The sequence below is a fragment of the Talpa europaea genome, assembly GCF_964194135.1.
Source record: "Talpa europaea genome assembly, chromosome: 9".
NCBI classification, from domain to species: domain Eukaryota; kingdom Metazoa; phylum Chordata; class Mammalia; order Eulipotyphla; family Talpidae; genus Talpa; species Talpa europaea.
The window spans coordinates 63,710,300-63,730,205 of record NC_140076.1 but is presented as its reverse complement, the minus strand read 5'-3'; the positions used below and the strand labels follow the sequence as shown (position 1 = coordinate 63,730,205).

Below are 19,906 nucleotides of genomic sequence, written 5' to 3'. Positions count from 1 at the left end.
TCAGAGCCAGACCCCACACCTGGCCTATCGCACTGCTCCTACTCAGAGAGGCTGCTGGAAGGGCACAGCAGTGCCATCTCCAAGACAAAACATTGCCCAAGTCTTAGACCATCAGCTCCGAAGGGCAGGGGTGGGGATGGGGTGTGAATGCAGCTATGGAATGTGCCTGAGCTTCCAAAGACTGTCACACCAAAACCCTTAGGTCAGTCACCCAAAGCAAGCTAAATGCTAGAAAGAGCTAAAGCCATTTAAAAATGCCTTTGTAAGCCTTTAGCCACAAAGGTTGAGCCTGACACCATCCAGTTGGTTTTAGCAACTCAAGAGAGGCAGGCTGAAGTGCCAAGTGAACAGGTGCCAACTCAGCTCATTAATCCCCAAAGTTTTCATCTTTCTCAGACTAACTGGCATTAATGCATGGGGTTCTGGATGGCTATTAAGTGAGTAGCTGCAGCAGGCTCTTTAAGATTCGAAACTGAAAGAAGTTTGGAATCAAAGTGAGAACATGTCTGTACATGAAACGTGGTCCTCCAAGCTCAGTTTCTGTCCTCACTGATAATTACAGCACCTTGGGGGGTAGGAGCAACTGTTTTATTAGTAAAGTGACTATTTTCTGTTGTCCCTGGGAAGTGCTCATTCTGTATTACAGTTACTTGTCTGTTGCCTGAAGGATTCTCCATCTGTAAACAATTACTGATTGCCTAATGTATGGTGGGCACTGGGCTACAGGCAGAGTTTGCAAACTGGATCCAGTCCCTGCCCTCAGGAGAGGTGATCTAGAAAGAAGACAGAAATGAGTGTGAGTAAAGTGTAGCACATTGAGAGAACTAATGGAACAGAGGACAGTGCCCTGGAGAGGGCCAACTATCAATAGCTGTATATTGCTAAGTCCAGGAAGGCTTCCTGGAAGAAGTGACATCTAAGTTGAATCTCCTTGGCAATTATGTTTGTTCATTTCATGTTCACTACCTTGCATACTGATCCCCTCTATCAACCACAGGGTAGTAGGCTCTAACACCTTCTGTCTTAGTACATGTCCCTGATTCTACAACAGGCAGGGAGACCACTATCATAGCTTGATAGTTTTCTCTGCCCAGGAGCTGAAATTGGGACCCTGCAACACACACTTAATTTGGGATCTTAAACTAAGAGCTGGTAAAGCTTCCATGAGCACAGTAATCAAGGCAAGTTAGACTGCAGAGGGAGAAGTAAGAAGCAGGTGTGAAAAAAAGCAAAGGAAAATAGCTACTACAGAGAAACAAGTGGAAGATGTGTCAATGTCTGGCTTTCTAGTACTGCACTGGGGACCCCAGGATGCCCAGTCTTCCAGATTGCTTCTTTTATGAGTAGGTTATATTCCAGCAATAAACGATGCTGGAGGCCAATGTGAAGGCTGAGCAGGGAACAGTAAAGTACAACAGTGTGCTTGAGGACCAACAAGGAACAGGAGAGTGCTAAAGAGGCAATAAAGATGTTGCCAGTATCTCCCCACCACCACCATTGCTAGAATGGAGCCAGGTGGTGGTGCGTGCAGGCACCAGGTCTTGCAAACCCCACCTCTCACAAAGCTCAGCTCCCAAGAATCAGCCATGATTTCCTTGTAGTAACAACAGCAGTAAACTAGTGCTAGCATTTCTCTCTCTCTCTCTCTCTCTCTCTCTCTCTCTCTCTCTCTCTCTGTGTGTGTGTGTGTGTGTGTGTGTAAAATGCCATGCTGGGCACTTAGAGATATGACTTCATTTGGTCTCAATTATCTCCCTGAGAGAGATGGGTCCTATCATTCCCATTTTACATGTAAGGAAATTGAGGCTTACAAGAGTCAGAAGTTGTCCAATATCACATAAATTAATAAATACATAGCAAAACTCTGACTGATCAATTTTTAAATCTGAAGATAGTCACAGAGCCCCTAGGCTATACGCTAATCAATAATTGCCTCCCTGGTTGTGGAGCGGATGTAAATAAGGCCCTGTGCACATTGGCTACTGGAACGGTGTTCAAGAAGTGTGGCTCCCTGCCTTTCCTGGCAGGGGGAAGGCAACTGACTGGGTGGGTACTCTCCTTTTGTTCATGCCAAGAAAAGAGATGTGGGAAGAACACCAGGCATTCAGAGGACTCAGGGCAAAGAGTGACAAGGGAAAAGGAATGGAATTGCTAATTTGCACCAAAAGGTAGGAGGAAGCATCTTTGACTTCCACAAGGTCACTATGGAGTCCACTTTAGTGGAAACACTCCTTAGAGGAGTCCCCCAACATACCAGAAGGTAATTATAGGGGATGTCTCATAGCAACTTCTATTTAGATGTCTGGAGTTTCCATTTAGTGCATGTGGGGACCGTGACCTTCAACTGCTTTCTTCTTAGGCTATCAAACCAATAACTGCTTTCTGTCCCTTCTTTGAAGGTCTTGTAGGCTGGAAAGAACAAGATTTCTAGGGGTTGCTGGATTACCTAGAGAATCTGAGACTCTGCTTAACACTGGGGACACCATTAACCCACATTGCCCACTTTTGGCTGAAGGGCACAGTGTGGCATGGAGAAAGGAACCTGAATTGCTAGTTTCAACCTAAAAGGTAGCAGGATGAAGCTATTATAGTATAAACTGCTTTTTATACTACTTAGGTGTGCTGCTTATCAGTTCTGGTGCATGTGGGGTAAAGAGTATGCATCTTCAGACCTTTCAACAGGAAAAGAAACTGACCACATGCATGACTGCTCTACTCTGAAATCTCCACATCAACACCAAGGCCATGCCTTGCCTGGCCACTCCCAGCATCCAGGGAGCAGGTCAGGGAAACCCCTGCAGGCCCACTTCCAGGAGACAGGGGATTCCTCTGATCATTAACTGACTCAAGGACTCGGCAATAGCCTTGCAGAAGTGGACAGTGCTTCCTCCCAAACTTTCTTCCTTCCTCTCCTCTCTCTTTCACTCAGGACCATACTTGCATTGTTAATTGTTGGTTCCCTTAGCTTCCTGGCCCCCTCTCCAGTTTTCCTCCAGACACATGGAAGTCTTCATCCCTCCATGTCCTTACCTCCTAAGTATGATCAGCACCCCACCAGTCCTTGACTCCCCCAGCTGCTGCTGATGTGGGAGTCTGGGGAGCAGAGGCTGAAAGGCCTTCAGGCTCCCAGTTAGAGATGGAAATGCCCCACACAATGGGTACAGTGGGCACACATTTCAAATGGGGCCCCTCCAGATGCAAATTGCACTCTCTTCATTTTCATCACTGGAGAGATTGGGTGCCACAGGCATTTTCTGAAATGTACCAACCTCTGCAGCTGGCTTCAGAGGATTTCAGAGATGATTTCACCCATCGAGATGGATAATCCTTCAGCTTTGAAATGGAAGATCATAATGCTTTGCCAATCTACTCTGATCCCAGAGAAAATGGACCGATAAAAGAAGATGATTTCAAGGTTTAAAGCCACCCCTCTAGCCCAATCTGCTAAAAATTAAAACTCAGCAAGGCATAGTGAGACGACTTTTCAACCTGTCATTCTTATAAAATAGAGATACTAAATAGACCCAAGTTTTCTTAACTGAAAATAAAAATACAAGGCAGTGTAGTGGACAGAATTATAAGTCAGAGGTTCAGGTCCAGTCACATAGCTATGGAACCTGTGCAAGTTGCCTGCCAGGAATTTCAGTTTCTTCTTTTAGAAGTCAACACATTACCTTAAATGTGTTGCGACACATCAAGTACACAGAACAGAGACTGGTGAATGGCAAGTGCTCAATAAATATCGGCTATCTAGATCACCAATAATGCTATTTTCATTGGTTACCATGCAGATTATCTGATATAGCAGTTTCTTGATATTTTAGGCCCTCAATGAATATTTATCTGAATTTAAACTATGGGTTCAACACTAAAAATAAAAAATTAAAAAGTGAATAATGCAAGTTCCTTCTTTAAGAGGCAGGGGGGGGGAAAGGAAGAAGTAGAAAACTAACATTTAAGTTAAGGTCTGGGATAAGGTGTTTGTCTTTATTTCCTTTCAAGATCTTTATTGCATTTTTTCTTTGATTGAAAGCAGTTCTGATCCTTCTGATGGATATGTGTGCTGTGTTCTCAAGAAGATAAAAAGGGAAAGAAAGAGAGAGCATAAAACTATATACATACAAGCATGATAGATGCCAAGGACAGAAAATTTCCAGTAGACCTGGTCTATAAATTGTCATTTAAATTTGCAATTTAAAAACACTGTCTGACTTTTTGATTTAGCTGACTGTATATGAGAGACAAATAATGGAATCCTAATAAGCAATGTTTAAATGACATCTCCAGTCTCCCAGACAGAGAGGGCGGCAGCAGAATTCTAAGGAGAGAAAATAAATCTTCCAAGAATAGGAAAGAGGACCAGAACTAAATAGTTGCACTAATCACTTGATGACAGATACCAGGAAAATGTATTTTTGGCTGTTTAAAATTCGAATCCTTAACAGACGAAGGATAGGTTATCAGCTGAAAACCCCTGAAGTCATTGTGAGGAGACAAATCTGAGCTCGATTTTTACATTTCATCACATTAAAACAGATGAACCAAAAAATCAAGGCACTAGGACAACATATTAAAGTTGATAAGCTGAGGTTAAAAGATTTGAACTGCAAAAAGCACCAGCGCTCAGAGGCATCCATTGGTAAAGCTTCATCTCAATTTACTAGAGTGGTGCCCACTGGTGACAGACCCACAAAGGGGAGCACACCCCTCAGTCTCTTCTCGATGCGGGAAACAGGTTCACATCTTGCCCTGGCTACAGAATACAGAAGGACAAGCTCAGAATTAGTGCAAGGATGAAAACAGAAATGAGTAACTGACTACAGAAAGCAGTTACAACAGTTTACGCAAGATCTGGTAAATCTGGGAATGGACCACTGAAAATTAGTAATAGGGACAAAAGGGCTGGGAAAGAGATTTTTGTGAGTAAAACTAAAGAATCGGGATCACTTAGCATTTTTTAACATGACATTGCAAACAATGTACAATGACAGGGGTGTAAGTTAGAAGGTGTAGCAGTGAAACAGTACAGAGTTAAATAGGCAGTAGGATCAAACTAGAATGTGTTTGCAAGCTTGTGATATGTGTGTGCAGGACAAAAAAATAGGAATGGCTGAGTGTTACCTATTCTCACTCAAGGCCAGGGTCTGACTTCAGATCTTCTATGCAACTTTCAAGGCAAACATTAAAATCGACTGGCACCAGCAAATTACGAAAAATCTATCTGCAATCTATAACTTTGAGAGCAGGAGGAGAAGACACAGTAATCATTATTTTAAAACATCAAAGAAAAACTAATGGAATATAAATTACTGATTATAGGAAAATGTAGGCCAAAGGCCAAAGAATTACCTACCTAATATATGCTATTCTATTGTTCAACAAATGCTTAATGAGCACATACTATGTGTTTGACCTTAGGGATAATACAAAATGAGTAAGATATGTGTAAAACTTGAAGGCATTTTTACTCTAGAAAAGGGGGGCGCAAACTGCTGCCCAAAAGACTTCAGTCCTTCCTTGCCTGGAAGGACAAGTTGTGATTTTTTTCACAACTAGGGATTTAAATCTAATAGGTGGACAATGTCTGCAATAGAAGCTATTTCACAAAACAGTAACTAAACTAAAATAAATAAATAAATCTGAACTCTAAGGATTTTTTTAAATTTTTTATTGAGGTCTCACAACCTCTGGAAAGTACTTGGAAAGTCTCTTTTCTCTGGTTGGGGGTTTCAACTTACTGCACTGAACTGTAATTGTAAAGTTGTCTGTCTTTTGTATTAGATCATAAAATCCTTTAGTCCATGACTTGTTCACAGTGTTCTACTTTGGCCAGCACTCTGCTTGATTTTGGAAAGTACTCAAAAATGGAAAGACTGAAACAGGGAGAAAGGGAGGGAGGGACAAACAGATGGGTGAAAGGAAGCAACTCAAAAAACTCTATAACCATTAAACAGACCCTAACAAAATTAATTCATGCTGACAACTCTTGCTGTGACTACCATTTCTTACACATCTACTACACTAAAGGCTGCAATATGAAAAAATGTTCAACATCACTTGTAATCAGGGAAATGCAAATCAAAACTTCCATGAGATACCATCTTACACCAGTGAGAATGGCGCATATTAAAAAAACTAGCAACAACAAATGTTGGCGAGGTTGTGGAGAAAAAAGGAACTCTCCTGCACTGTTGGTGGGAGTGCAAATTGGTCCAATCACTATGGAGAGCTGTGTGGAGATTTCTTGACCCTACTAAACATAGAGCTTCCATATGATCCAGCAATTCCACTCCTAGGTATTTACCCAAGGGACACAGAAACATCAATTCCAAAGAGCACCTGCACCCCTATGTTTATAGCAGCACTGTTTACAATAGCTAAGCTTTGGAAACAGCCCAAATGCCCAAAAATAGATGACTGGATCAAGAAGATGTGGTACATATACACCATGGAATATACTCAGTATTCAAAAAAGATAAACACATGCAATTTGCAGCAGCATGGATGGCGCTGGAAGGGGTCATACTCAGCGAAATAAGCCAGAAAGAAAATGAAAAATACCGGATGGTCTCACTCATAGCAGAAATCTAGAAAACTTAAATAAGGGACCAGGAAAAAGAATAACTGTAAGAAAGTAAAAATCAAAATCAACAAACAACTATGAACCATGGTGGGTGTGGGTGGGGAGGGGAGGGATTGGGGTCAAAATAAGGGGGTCGCAATTGTAGGGGTAATACAAAAATAAAAATATATATATATTATTGGGGGGTGGGGGGCGGGAGGGGAGGGATTGGGGTCAGAATGCGGGGGTTGCAATTGTATGGGGAATATAAAAATAAAATTTATTCTTTAAATATATATATATATTAAAAAAATAAAAATAAATAAATAAAATATTAAAAAAAAAAAAAGGCTGCAACAGGCACCTTCACATATGCATTCAGTTGCTTCTACTTCTACCATTTTACTCCAGTCAGGAGGGTATTTATGAAAAGCTACCATGGTCTACAGAGCACATATACTTTGAAATCAGACTGTCAGGTTCAAATCCTCACTCTGTTGGCTTCTAGCCTTGGGCAGGCTATTGAACCTTTATGGCTTGAGGTTCTCACATATGCATGTAAATGTGAACATAAAATTAGATTAAGCATTAAAATGCCTGGCACACTAGTCATCTTCTCCCCATGGAAATGGCTTTACCTCCTCCAAACTTCTATCATATACCTTCTACTATGAAATCACAGCCTCCGCCTGACCAACAGCTACTGAACACTGGATAAGATGGCAGGAACAAGTCTTGCTGATGCTTGTGAAACAATGAGGAAAAGGGATCTCAGTGAGCTGCACATTTCCCAACCTGCTACCAAGCATCAAGCTACCTTTCCTAAGTTCAAACTGCTTCCAGCACATGTGGCTATCCATCACGGCTTCAGTACAATGTCCAATGTCTTCAGCACACACTTTTATATTGCTGTTAATAAGGAATACAGGGATGATCATTTTCCCAATGATAGGGGTCCTGATCCTTTTTAGGATCACATAATAAGAACATTTTTCATTGTTGGAGATAATTCCCCTTCCCGTGCACATTTGTCAAAGGCAGTTTCCAACAGTCCCGTACATCATCCTGAAATACATGATAAGATTCAGGTCTGCTATTCATCATCAGTGGGGATCCCTCCAATGCTAGTTCCTCTGTGGCTTTTCTTGCCTCTGGTTTAACAATCCCAAGTTCTCCCTGCAGCAGCATCACCAGCCCAGGGAGGCTTTTTAAAAGATTCCGGGGATGACAGTCCCCAATGCAAGGGAAATGAATCTCCAAATGACAATACATAAATTCTTTATAAAAAAAAAATAAGTTGCACGTGTTTCTCCCACTATACAACAGGAAACCAACTCCAAGAAAGTGAGTTTTCACTAAGGTTTTATTTGATGACCATTACTGGAAAACAGTAGCAGGAAGATGCCATGTTTGTATCATTTGGATCTCAATGTAAAATTTCTGTTCTTGGGCCTCCCTGGTGGTGCAGGGTTAAAGTCTCAGAGTTATCAAGCTATCACACTACCACCAGCCACTGAAGTATGAGTTCATCCCCGGCCAGGGAGTTACCCACATGGCACAGCAGAAGTCTCTTGTCTCGCCCGCTGCTCCCCTCAGCAGTGTATTTCAGTAGATCTGCCTAATCTGCTCCCCACTCTGTCTCTGGTGAATCTTCTCAACCCCACCCCCCTCATACCTCTGGCCTACACCGCAGTTCTTGTATTCATAAATCAATCTTTAAAATAAATAAAATTTCTGTTCTTCCATTTACATGATGGAGATGCTTTGAACTTGTCTGAGATGAAGAACTTATTCCTCGTCTATAAAATAGGAGTATTACCAACCTCACAAGTCTGTTGTAGAAATGTTAAGTCATTGCATTCTCTGTATACCTTCATAGTTATGTAATTAATGCCATTTCCCATTGTCCCTACTGGACATGCTTTAATAAATTTTCTTCTTCCTCCCAACTTTGAGAGGATATAATGATGAACAAGGCACAGAGGCTGCCATCAAGCCTATCTGTTCCCTAACAGGGAACAAAAGGATATAAATGCAGTCCTAATTAATGGAAAAAAGAAATAAGAGCTTGATCTGGGGTTTCAAAAAATGTAGGCTGAGATCATAGGGGAAGGAAGGCTTAATTCCATGGGAGGAGGGGAGTCTCATAGAGAAGGAAGACTTTCACAGAAGTGTCATCTGAGCTGGGTCTCACTGCATCAGATGGGCTTCACAGGCAGGTAAGAAATATGGGAATTTTTTTTCCAGGTTGAAAGGTGAGCTGAAGCAAACCCGTGTACACTCAGGGAGGGCCAAGCAGGGCTGATGCATCCATAATGGGCCAAATAAGGCAGACACATGCAACATTTGTTGAATGAATGAGAAAGAACTACATGGCTGTACAGAGGACAGTCTCTGGAGTTAATAACAGTGACTGTCTCATCTCTCCATTTTCTTTTTCTTATTGATAAAGCTGAGATTTTTTAAGAGGCCTACCTATATACTCTACAATTGCAGCAGTGTTTACACTAGTCAGAACATGGAAATAACCTGAGTGCCCTCTAATAGAGAATTGGATCAAGAAGATATGGTACATTCACACTATGGAAGACTATTCAGACAAGGGGAGTTGAAAATGCTGTCTCTATTGCAAAATGGGAGAAGTATGAGGGAACTGTTTACAGTAAAGGAAGTCAAATGACAAAGTATTGGACATTTCCATAGTGGATGATGTGACAAAGTAAAATACTTATAAAAACCAGAAGAATTCTGTGCCTCCCTGGTGGCTCTGTGGTTGAGCACTGGGTTGTGAGGCTGCCCGCAGCCTCTGCGGCACGGTTCGATCCCCAGCTGCCGGACGAGGGTCCCGCATGGCCCGCAGACCTCTCCTGCCTCCCGCTGCTCCCCTCAGCAGTGTACTTTGTCAGTCTGCCTGCTCTGTTCCCTGCTCTGGTGAATCCTCTCACCCTCCCATGCTTCTGACTGTACCCAGTGCTTGTATAAATAAATAAATCTTAAAAAAAAAAAAACTAAAACTAACAAACAAAAAAAAACCAGAAGAATTCAAAGCAAAGTGAGGGCTCTAAGGTTAAGAGAGAGAAAAAGGATAATGGGGAGTGTAAAGGATGGTGGTTGGCCAAAAAAATACTCAGATAACAAGTAGTAGTGTGTATTAAGATTACATCCTAGTAAAAGATTACTAGAAAAAAAAATCTCAGGAGTTCCATCAAAACAGTCTCTGAATTCCATGTAGAAATAAACATTCATACAAAAGGCATTTTTGAGAAGTTAGAAGTGATTTTTTACCCATCAGACTACAGAAATTTTGAAAGATGGTAGCAGCCCACCCTGGCTAGGATGTATCTACTGGGAGCAGTTATTTTGGGAGGACAATTTGGCATCAACTACCAATTTTTTAAAATATTTATTCATTTATTTATATAAGCACTGGGTATTCAGAAGCACAGGAGGGTAAGAGAATTCACCAGAGCCAGAGCAGGAAGCAGAACAGGCAGACTGATGAAGTACACTGCTCAGGGGAGCAGTGGACATGGCAGGAGAGACCTGCGCACCGTGTGGGACCCTCACTGGTGGCTGGGGATTGACCTGGTGCTGCAGAGGCTGTGGGAAGCTTTGCAGCCCAGCGCTCAACCGCTGCGCCACCAGGGAGGCCCAACTACCAAAAATTTTTTAATAAGGTAACAACCGCACAGGGTTATTCTGAGTGAAAAATATATGAAAAGGCTTGACTGCATTGCCTAATATTTTATAATTGCTGGCAGGCAGAAGCTTCATTCATCACCAGCATCCTCATTATTTCTGATGTGGGAGTACCCACTGGAGGTGACCTGAACCAATACTATTCATAGATTTGGGGCATTTGCAAAATTGGACTGCTTGTTTCAAATGAAGCTCTAAAAATGCATTTTGATTTATGAACAGTCAAAATCCTTTGAGTTCACCCGGCCTTTACCTTTTTATGATGGACAACACAAGAATAATTTTCATCCTCCTCAGAAAGGGAAATTGTTCCTTTTCAGTCATGGGAAACCCTTGTGTGTGGCAACGGTCTAACACCATAATCAAGAAGTCTTCCTCTGCCTTTCTAACTCCCATTCTAATTACACCCCATTTTCTATCATCATTCCTTTCTCTTACTGAGGCCACTTCAGCCCAGGGATGCATGTACTCTTAGGATCTGTAGGAAGATGTCTTTCAGTGTAAGCATTGCTTCTGTGGTATGAGGACACACCACTGAGCAGGGAGTAGTTAAGTCTAATGTCAAGCATTTGGACAGGTTCTGAGGTCAGAGAGACCTTAGCGCAAGCGGGACCTTTAGTGATATAGCCTCAGCTGCCTTTCATGTAAAATGGGAATACTTAAAGAACGTCTTCAGACTTAAATGTGATAACATGAACAACAGGTATTAGTTCCTCTTGCATCTCCACTCTATCCTCTCGTCTGCATTTGATCTACATGTGCTCTCTTGATAGACTGTGCAGATAAACTCAGGCTTGCAACACATGTACCCTGACCATCCTAGAAGGTGTGTTGCAAAGTGCGGGGGTGACTGCAACCAGTGCTAACCTGAGAATACTACCTGTTAAGCAATACCACAGAGATAACAAAACCCCATGCCAGAGTCATTTATTGCTTATTTGCAGAGATGGAGACTCTCCAAGCCAAAAGAAGTATATCTTTATTTGCCTCATATGACTTGGAGGGCTAATGTGAAGGGTTTTATTCTTCCAAACATCAAAATTCAGGCCCAGTCACTGCTAGAGGCAGCGCTCTGAGCTTAATGAAGCAACGGGATGAACTAATATGGCAAATCTTACAGCTTTGCTACCAATATGGCCCACATCATGCTAAATTACGCTGTCAGACATGATTGGACACAAATCACAAAAGGAGAAGTAGTTCACTAAATGGTAGGAACTTTCAATGCCACATAATAATTACAAGAGCCAGCTCTTAGGGGAGATGTTTGTATTTTTCAATTTTCTTTCTCCTTGTGCAAATCATTTCCCCCCCATACTTTATGATGATTAATCCAACAAACATTTACTGAGTACCTATCACGACCCCAGTGCTGTGCTAGGAACTTGTAGCTAATAGCAGAGAAAGAGAAATAATAAAAAAATTAGGAACAATGTGATGTGAGGATTTGAATGAATACACACTGCTACAGAAACCCTCACATACTCAGTCAGCAGAGTCTTCCTTAGTCACAGGTTCATTCATTTATTCACTTTATCACTTCACAAACATTGTTGCACACCTACATCTTTCAATATTGTGCCCAGTGGTGGAAATGAAGTGGTTGACAACAAAGATAGAGTCCCTGCACTCACAGAAATCTCAGTCTCATAAGTGATAAGGAAGAATATAAAGAGAATTAAAATAAAAATAATGAATTATGATGGGGGAAATAAGGTGCCTGGAGAGCATGCATTACAGTCATGACCCACAGCTGGGAATAGGTGGACAGGATAGGTCATCAAAGCACTTCCGGGGAAAGAAATGCCTAACTTTAAGCTATAGAATAAGAGGATATAGTTTTGAAAAGAATCAAGAAAAATGTATTCTTGGGATAAGGCAAAGCATTCACAAAACTCCAAGTGTGAAAAAGAACGTGGTAGGTTCAGGGAACTGAAATTAGTTCAGTTGAGACACAGACTAAAGTATCGTTATGGACAAATGGGGAGGGAGGTGACTGTAAATATAAGGGGTCAAGGCATCCTGGGCCTCTTTGAAGCCATGATAAGCAGCATGGACTTCACCCTGAGGGTATAGCAGTCTCTCACAGATGGGTGTGAAGCAGAGGTGGGGCCTGATTGGACCTTTACATTGGTGAGCAGAATCGGGAACAAGTCAGAGATGGAGAATTCTGAAAACCTGAAGACCCTTTAGGAGAGTGCTAGGTAACCCAGATGACAGAAGACTATAGCCTGCACTGTCTTCAGGAGAAGGGCAGTGAGGAGAGAGAATGAATGCATTTGAGAGAAGCTCAGGAGGTCTCAAGGGCTGGTCATCTATGGTTAATTAGTTGAGGGCATTAGGAAACTCAGTATCAAATGGTTGCTTAGTTTTGAAGGCTGACCAGAAGATGACCATGCGGACAGGGGAAGAAAAGTGATCCAAGTGAGGGAGCAGCAAGCACAAAAGTCACAGAGTTGTGGTTCCTGAAGCTCAGCGTGACTCAGGGTAGCAGGAGCAGCAAGACAGAAAAGGAGACCGATACTGGGACTCAGAGGACTGGTTTGGTGTGTTATCCTCTGGGGGATGCTGCTGGGGTTATTAAAAAAAGTTCAAGGAGGAAAGAGTTAGAATGAGGCCCTCAACTAAGCCACCAGTGAGACCTGAAATGAGTTTGTCTTTAGGGAGTGATCACATGAGTGAGGGGTCTTGTAATACATTCAAGTTGGTGCATTCACAGGGAATACAGAATTCTCAACTCACCCATACTATATGATCTGACAGTCTTACCATAAAGAACTGACTTTTTGGCTCAAAAGAGTCCTCCCTCCTTCCCATCCCTTCAGCCCAAGAGCTTTACAGATCAACCTCAGAGAAATTTATGTTTTCTTGTAATTAAGTCCTTGATTTTAAATTTCCAAAGCCTGCAAACCAGAGTCAGTCGAGGATCCAAAACCCTGTCAAGAGACAAAGGAGCCATACATTTACATGATGTGGGTAATCTGTTTCATGACCACTCCCCAAAATGAGTGTAGCCCCTGTCATGTTGTCATATTCCCCATCTCTCCAGCATGAAGCCACGGGGCAGATGCCTGGAATGCTTTCAGGGAAGAAGGTACAGACTTCAACGCTGTGTAGACCTGAGCTTTCCAGCTCATGCTGATAAGCCCTGTGGCCTGAGACATAACACTTGGTCTCTCTACACATTATTTTCTTATGTGTTCAATACAATGACATAAAGTCTAGGCTCATTAAGGATAATTTATCTAAAATGGTTAGCATGCAGGAAGCATGCAAAGGTGGCTATTAATAAATTTTTGGGAGCTTGACAATATGGTTTCCTTTGTGTCTCCTCAGTTATTCTTGAAACAAGCATCCATTTGGAGATAGACCAGCTTCTTTCTCTCACTAGCTGATTACTCCATTGACTTCTGGAGGAACTTTCTGCCTCTCTATTAAACCTATAGCTCTAAGAGAAGTACTGCCTCGGAGGGGTATAGGAAAGCTGGGGTCAGAGGGGAAAGAGAAAGTTCCCTCATCTGGAGTCCATGTGCAGAGAACATGTTAGGAACTTATATTTTTGACCCCTGTAATCTTCACTGCAACAGCCTGAGATGGACACTACTAGCCCCATCCAAGAGATGAGAAACTAAGACTCAGAAAGACAGAGAAGCCAGCCTGAGAAACACAAATAGAAAACATGCTCAAACTAAGTTTATCTAATTCGAAAGACTGAACTCCTTCCAGGACTCTTCCATGTAAAGAATAGGGAGCAAACACACCAAGAGGTTAACCCTAAAAACGCAGTGGTTTGAAATCTACTGAGCTGCTGCGCGACAGGCCAGGGAGTCATTCCTCGGTGTAGCCCTGGCCCTGCCACTGTCTGCCCAGCTGACTCTGGGTAAGTTAGTCTCCTCTTGAGCCTTCATCTGAGAGAAAGAGACACTGTCCACCCCCTCTCCCAGCATCAATTCTACCAACTTTTCCTAGATCCTATCAGTACCCTGATGCTTGGAAGCCAATAGTTTTCTGGGAGGAAATATACTATTTTATTGCTGTTAAAGAATGATACTCAGGGTAAAATTCTAATATAAATCTAAGGAAAGTGAATAAGTTTCTTTACAGGAAATTCTAGAAAAATAAAGAAATAATGTTTAACTGTGATCTCCAAAGGAAGAGGACCAAAAAAGCTAATAATGAACAAGTTACCATACTGCAGAGCCTAAGCTGGCCCTGTACCCATAACTGCCTCATCCTGATAAGTAGAAGTATTATTGTCACACACACACGCTACCATTTAAGATGAGGCTCAATGAGAGTAAATAACCCAGTTCTCTTTCTACACCACAGATAAGTAGAGTTAGAATAAAAACTAGGTCTGTCAGGCCTCAAAGGTGCTGCTCTTCCCATCACACTAAGCTGCCAGGTGGCACTGACTGAGAAACTCCAAGCCCAGCCTGCAGAAACATCTGTGCATGCTCATCCTGGGACCCTTTCCTCTTCACAGTCTTCTACCAGGTATCCTAATGTAGGGATTACAAATAACAAGAACTGTGTCAACTGTTCTCCCCCTTTGATAGCAAGTAATGAACCTGAAAATATACATTCTCTTCCTCCAGTCCTCCATCAAATTGTACTCCTGGAATAGGAAATATTTGACAAGCTGTATGGGTATAGTGACACAATCCAATAAAAATGAAATGAAGAAAACAACTTTATTTCTCACTACTTTCATCCCTTATTTGAATTGTGAATACTCGAGTTACTTCTCATACATGACCTGCCTAGAAACTCATTTTGTGGTGAAATATGCCCCTGTGTGACTTGTATTTGAAACTGTCTGGCTTGCTTTCAAGAGGCAGGGCTAAAGAACAGGAAATATAGGTTTGTGAGAAATTTTAAGGGCCTCTTAACTTTCTGTTTCACAATAGATGGTCCATGTTGTTAGGTGGACCATTTTAGGAAATAAAATATCTGTCCCAGGAACTATCCCTATCTAATCTTGCCAAAGAGGGCAAGGAGAACTCTTCAGCAATACCATTAATAATATGAGAAATGTACTTATGATACAATGTCAAATAACAACACAGATGTAAAAGTGTATGCATAGTATGATTTCAAGCACAATTATCCTGCAAAGTCAGACCAGAAGGAAGTAGCCTAAATGTTGATAATTATTTTTGATTGATGGGATGATGTATGCTTTCGCTTTTCTAACTTTGAGTAATAAGCATAGATAGCTTTTTAAAAGTCCAATGTAAATGCTAACAGTTTTTTTCCCATTAAAAAAAAAAGATGTACATATTTTTGTTGCCACTTTACAAACCAAAATTATATTAGATTATAAAGTTTGACTAATACTAGGCACAAAGAATGTTCAAGAACATGATGTTACATACCATGTCTATTTTATCAATGAATATAGATATCAAAATACTAAGCAAAATATCAACGAATCACATCTGCAGACTTTGAACAAGTGAGACTTAACCCAGAAATGAAGATTAGAACATTGATCAGTAAAATCCCACACAATACAAATGCAAAGAAGGAAAACACGTATACTCACTGAAGCAAGCAAAGAAAAAGCACATAAAATAACATGCAAATTTAGGTTAAGAAATACTTTCTAGGAAATGATAAATGAAAGGGAACTAGTAAAGAATCTTTAGCAAAAACTTAAACATCACATTTATAGCTAACTTAGAACATTAATTTAAGGGTAAGTTAAGGATATCTACTAACACTAAACATACTGACCGACCCAGAGAATGCAATAGAACAAGAAAAGGAATGAGTGTTAATAACTGGAGAGGAAGAGATAAAGTTAATTATAAGATTACATACTGCTCCACAGAAAAATCAATAAAGGAATTGGAGAAAGTATTATATAAAGAGCTCAAAAATCCTATTATATTCAAGATTCAAGATCAGCATACAAACTGTTGATTTCCTTTTAAAGTTCTATTTATTTTAGACCAGTTTGCAACATTTGTTCAATGGAACACTGACTATTTCATTGTCAAAACTGAAGAACTAGAAATAAATTAATCTTGTTACCAGGATTCTCTCTTATGCTGCCTCTGGATGTGAGTGCTTTCATGTGGTCCAGACAAGTTTATTGAGAACAAAGATTGTTCATCAATTGCATAAGTAGAAACAATTGTAAAATCTTGCTCTGGCACAAATCAGCTATATACTTTTTAAGATTCCTTTGGCTCTAGAATGGGATAAAAGAAAACAATGTAATTAGATAAGGAGGAAGGACAGAAGGAAGAGGGAGAGGGAATAGGAGAAGATAAACAGAAAAAAGGAGGGAGAAGAGGGCAATGGATAAAGGACAGGGAAAGAAGGGGGTGAGGAGAGGTGTGGAGAAAAAGGAAAAAAGGGGAAGGAGAAAGAGAAGAAACACAGATAAACTCTGTTGAGCTTTTAACACATGCCCAACTACACTAAGTACTTTATTTGTCTTATTTCAATTAAACTTTGTGGTGAGTCTATGAGGCTTGCAATTGTATCCTCATTTTTATAGCAGAGGATACTGAGAGGAGAAATTAAGGGAAATTAAGCTCAGAGAAGTTAAGTTACATTCTATAGTCACACAGATAGGAAGTGATATATCCAAAATTGAAACACAGGTCTGTCCATACTCCATTGATACTTAACCACACAGATTAGGACACACTCTTTGTATGTGTATTGTGATGATTTTAAAGCTCAGAGGACACGAAGATGAGGAGGTTCTTAAAAAGGTCACCTCCACAGCTCCACTCCAAATGTTCAACTAAGCCAATGTTTCTGAAAACCTGCATCCTCTCTTTAGAATGCTTCTGGTCCTGCATGCTAAAATTAAGAATGAAAAGATATTCACTAAGACACAATTTTTAATGCATTAGGCATTCAAGAGCACAAATTTAGTGGAAAGGTTAAATCTGAAGCAAATATATAACTTGTCAAGTTCCACTGAAAAGCCATTTGAATTCTAGTACATATCAGACTCTACAATATTATTTTTTTCCAGGTAGCAGTTCTCACAAGACCTGTTCTTTCACCCACTTTCTTTTCCTATCATTCTTAGACCACCATGCATAAAAAACAAGGTTTACATTAAGTTTTAGGGAATAAAAACAGCCTGCTTCCAAAATATCCATGTTTCAAATGAACATCTACAGCAATATTTATAGTTTTTTGTGGGATTTTGGTTGTCAAAGAGCTGTTTATGTATTATGCTTATGTCCCTCACTTCCTATAGTGTCAACAAATGCCATCACAGAACATGACAGGGCAGGTGCTATGATATCTGGAACAAATCACTGTCTAGAGAAAGCAACCAAGGGCATCCCCGTTTGCTAGCCCATATTGACAGATTTCAAGACCTGAAAGAAAGCTCCATTAATCCTCCTTCATGCAGCTAAGTAGACAGGAGAAGGAGTGAAGTGAAACCACAGGCAGACAACACACACACATGGGGTGGGGGAGAGAGGCAGACAGAGAGAGACAGAGACAGAGAGAGATTGAGACTAAACATGAATGCAATATGTTCCTTATATCTAATTACAACAAGGGAACACATTTACTGAAAGGCATGGCTCTAAAGTTATAGGATCGAATTCTCCAGAAGAAAAGTGATAGAATTACTTTAATATCACACTATACGTGCCAGTCTTCATCACCTGGCATCTATGTGGCTCCTCTGTGCCCAGTGCTTTCTAATTGTTGGATGTCCAAGGGTGAGAAAGAGGCCCGCTTCTGAAGTAGTATATTATTTAGTTGACAAACAAAAACATGGACCATTTTTAATAAATTGAAATGCTAACATTACTATTGAAGCAAAACAAACAGAAGCTGCTAACCCAATTTGGAGAATAAGGAAAGACTCCCCCAGGAGGGAGCACTAAGCTCCAACCTGAGGAATAAATAGGAGTCAAGCTGGAAAATATTGGAGAGTGACAAAAGGATTTCAGGCTGGATTAATCATAGTTCAGTGATTCTCAAAGTCTGGTCTCTGCACCAACAGCATAGCATCATCTGGGAACTTGTTATAAATGCAAAATCTCAGGCTCCACCCCAGACCTACTGAACCAAAAATGCTGGCGATAAGATTCAGCAATCTTTGTCTTAACAGGCCTTGTAGGTGATGCTGTTGTGAGAGTTTGATTTTGATGTTTGAGAACCATTCAAAGGTGAACTCCAATACACAGAGCTGAATGGGAAGGTGGAGTTTAGGCAGAGAAATTGTTAGAGAGAAGACTAGCTTTGCACATTATGAAAAAAAAATTCTATTTTACCCAGAGATCCTAATGGAGAGTCACTGATATATAAACAAAACATAAACATAAACATATACACCCTCTCTATAACATTAAATGTTAACAGTATGAGTACAGGAAAAAAAAATAAGGCTAGAAACATAAAATATATGCAAACACATCCATTGACATACCATTCCAGAGATAAGGATAAATAGCCATCAGAAAGGAAAAACTCTGGCCCTACCTTTCTTTCTGGAGTCTTTCTTGGTGCTGGTTTTCACAGCTACTTGAAGTTCTGTCTCAGTTGACATCCTACTAAATCCTTAGTCCACGTCACACAGATCCCGGGCCTCGGCCAGACTCATCGAGGACTCCTCTCCAAGAGAACGATCCTCCCTTCAGAAATGACACCCAGAGCTGTGCATTTCATTCACTCCTTTCATGTGCTGCAAATCAAGAGAAGAAAAACATTCAGGATAATGCCCCTCTTGAAGTAAAACAGAAAAAAAATATCAGCTGGCTCTTATGATGTCCTTGAGCCGCTGGTGGGTTCACGTGGCAGAGAGGACAAGAGGATAGTCGGCACAACTGCTTCTCAAGTTGGGTAACTCAAGATGCATCTGGAACACTGGATTTTCAAGAAGGGCAAAATCTAACTCTGTTTTTCATGTTTCCTCTCTTCAAGTACTAGATGCCACCCAGGAAATGCAGCATATTTCCTGACCAGCCTTGTGGAGACATTTCCAACAACAGGGCACCCATCCATCAGCCAAGCTTGATCAGAGCCTTGGCAGCTAAAGCAGATCATAGGGAAGTGACCTGTAGTCTGTCCCTGACTGGCAGGCATCAGAGGGGACATGGAGTTGACATACAATTGGACTCCAAGGGTAAGGTGACAAATGGGGCTGAGAAACTTTTCAGCAAGCCAATTTTTATGTCAGCTTTTCCCCCAGCTATAAGAGCAGACAAGCATTTAATGTGGGAAGAAAGAGAAAAGAAGCAGGCAGACACACACTTACTCATTCTTTCTTTAATAAATATGCATTGCACACTGCTAGGTACTATTAAGCTCAGACACTGTGCTGGGAAGAGATAATAATGATAATACAATCACTTCAATTATAGGCAGTATTTATAGGCACTTACTATATACTATGCCCTCAGTTACTGCTTCACATACATTATCTCATTGGATCTCATTTAAATGGAATGAATGTATTCTCTGTGTCAAGTCAACAGTCTTTCCCAGTGACTATCTACCTGAGAGCTACTTCTGAGAGTTCGGTTGAAAATAAATATCCTATTAGTTAGTCATTTTTAAAGAAAATTAAGATAAATGTACTGGAAATGGATCTTCAAACTGTGAAGCCAATTCTTAGCTCATCCCACAGATCTCAAACTGTTTAATCCAAAA

General features: G+C 40.9%; 1 protein-coding gene across 5 annotated transcripts in view; it reads right to left on the bottom strand.

Moving 5' to 3' along the window:
• DAB1 (DAB adaptor protein 1) overlaps positions 1-18,803 on the bottom strand; it is a gene marked incomplete at both ends in the record, with an annotated part of 269,283 nt that extends 250,480 nt beyond the window's left edge. For all 5 annotated transcript variants that reach the window (XM_084243621.1, XM_084243619.1, XM_084243622.1 and 2 more), the window contains one exon: positions 18,737-18,803. In XM_084243621.1, coding sequence (XP_084099747.1) covers positions 18,737-18,803 — 67 coding nt within the window. The remainder of the gene's footprint in view (positions 1-18,736) is intronic.
• Between the last annotated feature and the right edge of the window lie 1,103 nt (positions 18,804-19,906).